Source organism: Gigantopelta aegis, unplaced genomic scaffold (assembly GCF_016097555.1).
Source record: "Gigantopelta aegis isolate Gae_Host unplaced genomic scaffold, Gae_host_genome ctg3136_pilon_pilon:::debris, whole genome shotgun sequence".
NCBI lineage: Eukaryota > Metazoa > Mollusca > Gastropoda > Neomphalida > Peltospiridae > Gigantopelta > Gigantopelta aegis.
Window position 1 is genome coordinate 1 of NW_024533192.1, and position 10517 is coordinate 10517.

Consider the following 10517-nt stretch of genomic DNA (forward strand, 5'->3'; position numbering starts at 1 on the left):
TTATAGATGAAATGTCACCTGGACAAACTCAAACTGATCTGATAGTATTTATTGTATATGATTACATAACTGGCATGGTCTGAGAAGGGAACTAACTAATATTTGTACACAGATCTAACCTTTTTTTCCAGATGCAGCTGATGAACACTGTGGCAAACCGCTACCGTTTAATATTTACCATTTAGAAAACTTGCCTGCTCCACGGCACTAAAAGTGACAAGACGATAATCTGTCTTGACTGAGGGGCGGGACGTAGCCCAGTGGTAAAGTGTTCGCTTGATACGCGCCGTCAGTCTGGGACCGATCCTAGTCGGTGGGCCCATTAGGCTATTTCTCTTTCCAGGCAGTACACAACGACTGGTATATCAAAGGCCGTGGCATGTGTTATCCTATCTGAGAGATGGTGCATATGAAATATCCCTAGCTAATAATGAAAAAATGTAGCGGATTTCCTCTGTTGACTACGAGTCAGAATTACCAAATGTTTGACACCCAATAGCTGATGATTAATTAATTAATGTCCTTTAGTGGTGTCGTTAAACAAAACAAACTTTAACTTTTAATTTGTGATTAATAGTCCATGAGCCGAGACCCCAAATTTGACCAGTTGGTATTATCCGAGGGCACCAAACGTAAATATGCTTTTGTGATAGGGGAATGTATCTCGATCTCAAAACAGCATGTTGGACCTTTCTGCAGACTACCTTAAGGTAAAGAACTGAATTTTAGTAAAGAAGGGGTATTTTTTCAGAAAATTTAATAAAATGTTTCTATATTAATCTGAATGCCATTATATAGATAATTTTAATCACACAAACTGAAATGAGCTTTTCAACATTCACCAGGAATTCATTATAAACTATTCACAGTTAATTAAGGCATCACAATATCAATGTATTAGCTAAAACAAAGTAATCAATATTTATCGCATTTTACATCAACTAGGAATAGATTTGTTGTTGAATTCATTTTATGGGCAAAGGAATTCAGTTCTTGCTAACTGAGATATTGCATCATCATTTAAATCCATGATGGCCATGAAATGGCCGCCAACAGTAAGAAGTAGCCATATTTTACATTGTATATATTTCCCACAAAGAGTAATGTATACTTTAAAAACAGGGTTTTCTATAAGGTAAGTATTTCAATTCTCGCATTCAATTTGAAATACAGAGAAAGTTTATCATTGCACGAATCAAAGATTCCACAGCGGTTGCAAAAAAAAGAAGAAATTATCATTTTATATGTTTAGCATCACCAAAAACAATCATTTTGAAACCAACTGCTAAATTGTAAGAGTAAACCAATAATTTTTCCAAAAAATATCTACATATTAAGTTGCATGACATGGGCCAAGTAGTTCACAATGCCAACCTTGCTGTGATAAATGAGCATATGTACGCAAATCACAAGTACGTATGATTTAGTTAAACGGTACATAACGTTGGAACTCTTCTGTCGAAGACAAACTTTGAAAATCATGGACGCTGTGGTGAATTACCTGCGTAACAGGGGTCTGTCTGCTGAACAACTCGAGAAGATCAAAGTTGATCGGGTATGTATTATTAATAGCATTTTATTTTCATGTTTCTGATTTAGTGAAAGCACAATTATTGCAATGACGTAAAACACGGCGAAAACTATTCACCATTAGTGGATCACAGATAGGCTAGAGGCAAGTACGCATGATAGGCTATCGACACCACTCCACAGCCACAGGTAAAATGCCGGAGTCGGGAGATTGACACGAAAATATCATAGGAAAATGGATCGTTATTAACCTGAAATTCATAGCAATTATATTTATATCCAATTTTAGTTCGATCAGTTTACGACAGCAAGCATTTTGCAATATGGCGTCAATTACGGCCGGAGGTCCACTTCTCGCGCCCTGTTGTCTTTTCGCGAAATGGCGATATCTCGCGTACTACCAATAATTGCGTAAAGTGCTGTTGCCATTGTAGAGGTCAATTGGTACTTTGTAACTACATGATCATCGAAATGCGTTATAAACAAGAAAATAGGAATATTAATAAATGAGTAAACACTTGAAAATGTACCACTTTTAGCGATTGTAGTTTGTAACCTTTGGTTTTTAATGTGAATAAATTCAAGACTGTTTTCCATACAGTCATATAAGAACGATCACAATTATTTAAAATAGCCGACTCAAATGGCAGCTTTTGACATTAAAATTAGGGGACAACCCTACTGTGTTTTCCGATTTGCGGATGTATATCGGTGGTTCTACTGTTGCAAATTTAGTTTTATACGACGGTAAATTTGCGACTGTAAAACTACCGATATACATCCGCAAATCTCTATTCTAATTGGGCGGGACGTAGCCCAGTGGTAAAGCGTTCGCTTGATGCGCGGTCGGTCCAGGATCGATCCCCGTCAGTGGACCCATTGGGCTATTTCTCGTTCCAGCCAGTGCTCCACAACTGGTGTAACAAAGGCCGTGGTATGTACTACCCTGTCTGTGGAATGGTGCATATAAAAGATCCCTTGCTGCTAATCGAAATGAGTAGCCCATGAAGTGGCGACAGCGGGTTTCCTCTCTCAATATATGTGGTCCTTAACCATATGTCTGAGGCCATATGACCGTAAATAAAATGTGTTGAGTGCGTCGTTAAATAAAACATTTCCTTCCCTATTCTAATTAAACAATTTGTTGATTGATTTCAAATAGGAAATTGTCACATTTTTAGTAAGAATCAGCATAAACATCACCAGCTGGTGGCGCGTCATTAGGCAGCCCATTAACAGACGATGGGTGGTCGAACAGTTAGCGGCTCTAACATAGATGTGTACTTTGACATATTTAATAAGCTCTCACGATTAGATAACGACTAATAAAGAATAATATGTTCATTTCTGACATAAAACCGTCTCAGTATTTAACAATTTCTGTACGTAATATGAACGCTGCAGAAATTGTCTTCATGACATCATTACAAAACAACCCTGTTCTTTGCGTAAGCTATGGCGTATTTCTGCCAGAAAATTTGCGACCGGTATAACGGTGATTTTACCACCTGAAATGTGTTGAATTTGAATAGAATCTATAATACCGTATACTCTTCAAAAAAAGAAGAGGAACTCTAATAAGAATTTACAATTGCCAAAATTGTAAGGTATATTAGCTGTAAGGAATGGCTATATGATAATAGTGAATTAATTGGGCAAACTTTACAACCGGTCGTTCAGTATTACAGTAGGTTTTATGACCACCAAAGATCTTGAAGGACAATTGGGTGTCAGAAGTGAAATTTGAATGTTGACGGTTGTTTATTAGTAGTGGGTGATACCGCCACGATGTGTTAGACATCCATTCAGTCGACGAGGCATACTGCGTATGAGTCTCCCAATGGCCATTTGTGGGAGTCTGCTCCACTCCTCTTGCAACGCCTGGTCTGTGCTCATTGCTGGCTATGCCATTCAATAGATATTGTGCAGCTGGAGGTGAGCATTGACGATTTGTTCACGGTGAGCATGGGCATTTTCGTTCTGAAAAACAAAACGTCGACCCACACGCCTAGCAAACGGGACGACAAAGGGTGTCAGTATGTTGTCCCGGTAGTACTGCCCAGTGACCTTTCCTTGCACAATATGGATGGGGGGGGGGGGGGGGGGGGGGGGGGGGGGGTCTGTCAGTAATAGTGATACCACCCCACACCATAACCGATGTACCGCCAAATCTGTCATAAGATCGTATTGTGACGTTGGTGTGCCATTCATTACGTCGTCGCCAGACCCGACCACGCCTGTCAAGGAAGCCCAAAGTGAATAGAGACTCATCTGAAAACATGACACGTGACCAGCGACGAATACCCCAGTTCTGACGCCCCCTACACTATTCACGTCTGTGGGCAATGTGACGATTTGCTGGGTTTGTTGTTACCTGTTCCATAGTCTGCTAATCACTGACTTCGAAACATTGAAGGTGTTGGCCACTTCACACTGACTTCAGCTCGTTTGCAGCATGCCAATAGCCCGTAGACGCACGTCGCGTTGCATACGCTGCATCGCAAATTCAATCAATAAAAATGACTAAAAACAAAACAATAACAACTGTATGATCAACAGAATGAAAAAGATTGACAGACGCACGTGTACGGGGCAAATGTGTGATGCACGTACAGACTATGGAATGTGTTTTGGTGTGTTGATAAACAGACCTGAACGTTCTATACTAGGATGTTTGTGGTTAAAACGTATGTTCGGTCTAATAGTTTATATTAACATTAATATTTCAGGCCCCCCTTCCCTACTTGTTTTGAAGAATATATATATATATATATATATATATATATATATATATATATATATATATATATATATATATATATATATATATATTCATTTGTATTATTACATACCTATTAAAAAAAAAATTTTTAAAAAAAATTATTTAACCAGGAATGAACGACAAGCAAAACCTGACTTGAGAAAATGTTATTTCTCGTACGAAATAATAGCTCACGAAAAAGTAGAAAATATCCTTCTGTTATTCTGTTCTGTTCCGGTTCGGGATTTACCAACACCCTTTCAAACTGTGGTATTGAATGCAAAGAATGCGTTTTGTGTTTACATGCATGTCACCATTATTTGCAATAATTTTTAACATAACTTTGTGCAACTCTTTTTCAGTTTGACATCACTACTGTTATGCTGATGAATGCCACTGATTTGGAGGAGTACGTACCCGCGTTTGGTGACCGAATTCATCTAACAGAATTCTGCCAAACACAGTCACTATCAAAGAAAGATGTTTTGTTCAATCGTTTAAGGAAGAGAAGGACCTTTGATCATGGAGACAGTAGATCAGTTGATTTTAATAATGGAAAACGAACAAGGAGTCAAAATTTATGAGGAAATACGAATGCAAAGAAACTTACTAGGAAATTTGAATTAGGATGGATACATAATGGCAAGCAAGTTCGGAGCGTGAATGGAGGGGGTAGCCGAAAAGTGGAAATCTCAAGAGAATAAAAAAAAGAAGGTATTTTGGTCATGGCAAAAGATTTATTCTTCCCCCAAGGGAAATCAAAGAAAGGTCTATCAGTTGCTTCATTGAATGTCGATTTAATTGACTTTGTGCAAACAGAATTTCCTGATGATGTTTCTATTTCGACATTGTATGAGACTATCAAAATAGGTATTTTGATATTCTACGTGTCTACTACTCCAAAACATTCTTTTCAAGAAGTAACGAGTTCCAATGATGATCATTCCTCAATACTTAAGACGCCTGAAACAGAATCAGATTCAAGAATACAAGGGAGATCTTTTGCAGATATAGACGTCGTAACAGTCAGATTCAGTAATACAAGGGAGATATTTTGCAGATATGGACGTCATAACAAGTAATTTAGAATAAGCAAACATATCTTTGTTTTATAGTTCAAAATAAACGATTTATACGATCATGATTACTAAAGTTCTTAAAAATTATACACTTCGAAGTGGAATAAAGAACTAAAAACACTGCTTGCGACATTGCTATATACAAATAACGGGCATAACTTAACTTGTTTAACGTGCCTATATCCAATTAAGATTCAGACACGTCCGCCCATGGCCCAGTCTCTGGCAAGGTAACAGGCATAATAAACATCAAATGTCTTTTGAATGAAAAATAATTATATTGACAATGTAATACTGGCATTTACGCCGACATCTTTAAACAGACTGTACTACACAACATTACACATGGCAGTTGCCACCAGCTGTAGTTTCACGTTTGTGTTAATACAGTTTGTAATTTTTCATTCATATAAGGCAACTTATATTTCTCTTACACATGTATGTGTGTATTGTAACAGGTCATCTTAAAGTCTTACGTGCTAACCAAAAACGTCCAGTAGATTATGAGTAGGATTTTGAGTTAGCCCCACTAGCCCTGATTCCACTAGCCCTGGTTCCACTAGCCCTGGTTCCACTAGCCCCAGATTGTCAGTCATATTGGCTGTTACTGCCACCGGTTGTCATCCCCATTATAAACAAACTAAATCAAATAAGTAATTACAAAAATGAATATAGCTAAATACATGTTTTATTCGATAGTGTTTATGGTAATAGCACTGTAATAGCATTTTAATAATACATTTAAAACATGACATTTCAAAACCATACAAACAATGCAACATACGTCATAGCACTGACACATTTAGCAACTGATTGTTCAACACTTCCTATCCATCAGATGACCAATGGCACTGAGGTAGGAGTCTAGGGTCCGTTCCGTTGTAATGTAGGCAAGCCCGAATTTGTCAATACGAGTGTCAATGTCAATATACTTTTGTCTTCTTTTGGGTGCTTTCTGTCCAGATTCGAGTTGGAGCATCGATACAGCAGTTGAAGCTTCTTCATGAGCAAACAATTAAACAACTTCGTATATATTTGGATGCGATTTCCCGGCTTTCTTTTGCAGGCGAGCGTGGAAACCTTCTACGTGATTGTTTGTGCGAGGACCTTCATGCTTAAAAAAGTTCCATTGAACCAAAGGATACTGACCATTTAACCATGTCACCCTAAAGTACGTATTAAACTCACCAAGAATAATGAAAGTAACACACTTTCACTTGCACACCAGGGAAGACAGTGGAGTGTGCATTCATGAGCCCTAATTCGAAGTCCATCATCACACGCAAAGGTTGCACGATAAATCCAAGTGCTGCAGCATTGTTCTTGACAAGTGTTAAGAATCTCACATAGGTTGAAGTTGACTTGTTCGGGAGAAACCCAAACACTAGAGGCATCATGACACCCATCACAAACACATGTATACTAATGATCTGGTAGAAGATGCGAGGAGCTGAGCCAAACGTTCCATCAACATAGAAAGTTTTCGCTATCGAAAGTTTCTGCAAACCAACGTTAGAAGCAAAGGCAATAATCTTTTCATCTCCATCGCCGTCTTCCCCAAAGAGGAACCGTTCCCCCTGAACCGTGGTAGTCAAGCCGCCATCCAAAGTAACTTCACCTCTCGTCGACGGCATGGCTGGATATTTCTTGCGACGTTCACGATATAGACTGGATCGTATACCTGAGAAAAATTAATTAATTATACTTATTATATTGTTCGTGGAAGCTGCATTTATATAGGTCGTATGACAATTCCCGTCCAATTCATCTATGGTTGAAAACCTATACCTGAGAACAATTCCCCTCCCATGTAATGGCTATGACTTGTTATTTAATCTAAGTCACAGCGAGCATTTATCTGTATAGTCACATGTGCAACATTCATATAAAGAGGTCCCTACTAATTATGTATTGACAGTAATAGTGATATTAAAACAACACATGTTTATAGATAAAGGAATTGTATGAAGAGGATTAACGCACAGCGAGCATATTAAAACAACACATGTTTATAGATAAAGGAATTGTACGAAGAGGTTTAAGTAAGTACTCCACGTTTTCAATTGATGCATTAAAAGGGTATCTCATCTATTGTGTCTACCTAATCGGTAAAACAAGACATGTTTATTTATTAATAGTTTATATGTACAGGGGAGTAGTCTAAAGCAATGGAACATCCATGGCAGCCATTAATTGGTCATTTTTCAGGGCTAGTGGTACCAGGGCTAGTGAAATCAGGGATAGTGGGATGATTCCAGGATTTTAGTTCATCCAAAAGATGTTAACATGTTTTGCACAATTACATTTATGTTCATCTTTTTTCCAAGTATTATCACAGAGTGTGATAAATACTTTGTTGCAGGAAGTTATACAATTCGACACCTTCTAAGGCATCTGTCGGAGGACTTCGGTGATTTTCCTGCATCAGGATATTGCATATTTCGAAGACAGTTTTGTAACAATCGTATGGACCTTTGGGGATGCATTCGTCTTTGCAACTATATATAGCGCATGGTTGTACATGGCATAGGTGATGTTGTGCATCAGGTGGTAGGTGGTACATTGTAATCGGCCGTCCACTTGGCATACTTTGGTACTGACTTCGGCGTATCAGATGGGTATTCCATACCTGAACAACAGCATCCAGTTCATCCTATGAATAAAATATGTTATGTCAATTTATCGGTGTACGTTTCAAACACACTCAGCAATGTTGATATTCTAAACTACATAAAGTAAATATATATATATATATGTGAGTGTGTGTGTGTGTGTGTGTGTGTGTGTGTGTGTGTGTGTGTGTGTGTGTGTGTGTGTGTGTGTGTGTGTGTGTGTCGGGACAAGACGAGTCCTTTAAATATTGACATGAACGTTTAGTTCAGGGTGCATAAGTTTAAATGTTGGACTACTTTTTGAAACTTAAACATTGGTGGAAATATCTGTGGCAAGGTTATAAATTTTCTATTGTTGTTTTTTTTTCCACATCTTTTCGGTACGATTATAGAATCATGGCCCCCATCAATTATTTGTCAATTAACTTGCTTATCTTGTCTTTAACTACAAACCTGAGTTTTGGGGATTTTTTTTAGGGACCACTGTTAAAATTATTTAAATAGATTTATTTCAGGGTTTGATCACCATTATTATTATTTACACTATTTTCGGGTTCATGGCTATCCTTAAACATTGGATCATGGAAGGGAGTTTGGGTTTTTTTTGCCCCCCCCCCCCCCCCCCCCCCCCCCGTTCAAACTTGTTATTTCTTCTGTGTTAACCTGAATGTTGGTGTTTTAGGGGATGGTAGCTTTTAGGGTCCATTATTAATATTATTTACACTATTTTGGGGTTCGGGGTTATTTATAAACTTGGAAGCAAGGATGGGGGGGGGGGGTGAAATCCCCACTGTTCAAACTCCAATCACTTCTTTTTATCCCCACAAAAAACATGCCACACTTTTGTTTTATAAAATTTCTACCAAAATATTCATTTTTGCAGAATATTTAAGGGGGCGGGGGGGGGGGGGGCACGATTCTATAATCGTTCTTTAACATAATCTCAACAATGCTGTAAGGTATTCAAGATTGATATTAAATGCTTATGAAGATGGAAAATACTTTACAATGATTCACAGTTCATCATTTACATTGTAGGCCTACCATGGAGGACGAAGTCGATTTTACAAAATAACATAAAGCAAACCTGTATAAACTGCATGAAACAAAACTGTATCAAGCTCTTGTCCAGGAAATACCAGCAAAAGTGTCGTTTTCCTTCATAGCTTGAAACAGATTCATCCACAACTGCCATCGTAGGAAAGGCCACCAAGCGTCTATCCGTTGATTATGGTTGCTAGATCCATATATAAACGACTTTCTCGCATATTCGTCCTCATGGCCATAGCGTAGGAAATTATGCATGCTTCTTACATGACCGTTTTCTGTGTCCATGTCAGCTCGTATTTTTGGTACAACTCATTCTAGAGTGGACAGATGTCACAAAGTAGCTTCCAATCATTTAGTTATATTGGAAGGAATTGTTCTGTTCGTGTTTATTTTATATTTTATGAAAGTGAATGAAGGGAACGTGTCTAACATTTATGCTGTCGGTGGAACTGTTTAATTTTCGCCAACAGCTGTAGAACATCGCTTACAAGTACGTTACAGGCGTGAAGTTTCCTACATAATTTCTTTTTCCCACCGACTGATTCTCATGTCAACTTAAACTCCAGAGTTGCCGACTGCATGCACTTTAGGTGAAATCGTAATTAAATACGAGCAGTACTTTTTGCAGTATATTACGACACAGCTAACATCAAACAAAATTCTAACAAATATGATAATAAAATGCGCACATATATGCCATTCAAACAAATTCCAGTTGAGTTCAGTTGAGACCTATTTATTACATACCAAAGACTATGAAAGCAGAAAAGCTTTTAGTAGGCTTCGTTTGAGTGTACACTCGCTTATGATCGAAAAGGGAAGACCCAAGAAACCAGCTGTCCCTGCGAATGAGAGATATTGTCCCAGTTGTCCCCTAGAAGTTGAAGATCATTTCAATATCAAGTGTCCTATATATAGCCTAATGCTTTTAGAAATGATTTACATCATAAAATAATAAAACAAGAATCATATTTTTCTTTTCTGACTAATAATGAAAAAATCTTATTTCTTAGACGCAACAATATTCCGGAATTATGCCCTATCATTTGCAATTTTGTAAAGAGATGCTTTAAGTTGCGTGAAAGTATATGCATTGGAAGTAATTTCAAATTGCTTGCATTTCATGTCTGTACAAACTAATGGAGGATGTACGAGGGTGTATGGATTCGTGAAAAATAATTCACGAACCCCATAGGGGCGAATTGATGGTTTGTCATGGCTCTACACTTCTGACAATCTTTGCTTTACTTAAATATATTATTATCACTAGTATCAGGTTTATAAGGCTTAAATTACATATGTATTTGCTGATGCATATGTTTGTTCATGTAATTAATGTATATTTATGTTATTGTTACTGCAGGTAAATGTATATTATATTGTTATTTTTGTTATGTTTATATTTCCCATATGCGGGTGTTATGCAAATAAATTATTCTTATTCTTGTCATCATTAGCGAAGAGGTGTTGGCTAGTTTTTGTTTT

General features: G+C 37.6%; 1 protein-coding gene across 1 annotated transcript; it reads right to left on the bottom strand.

The window, feature by feature from the left end:
* Window positions 1-5238: 5238 nt before the first annotated feature.
* LOC121391939 lies at window positions 5239-9177 on the bottom strand. Its single transcript, XM_041523387.1, has 4 exons — window positions 9070-9177; window positions 7960-8023; window positions 6559-7051; window positions 5239-5254 (listed from the first exon to the last, which is right to left on the bottom strand). The coding sequence occupies exons 1-4, from the start codon at window positions 9175-9177 to the stop codon at window positions 5239-5241; spliced, it is 681 nt and encodes a 226-aa protein (XP_041379321.1).
* Window positions 9178-10517: the final 1340 nt, after the last annotated feature.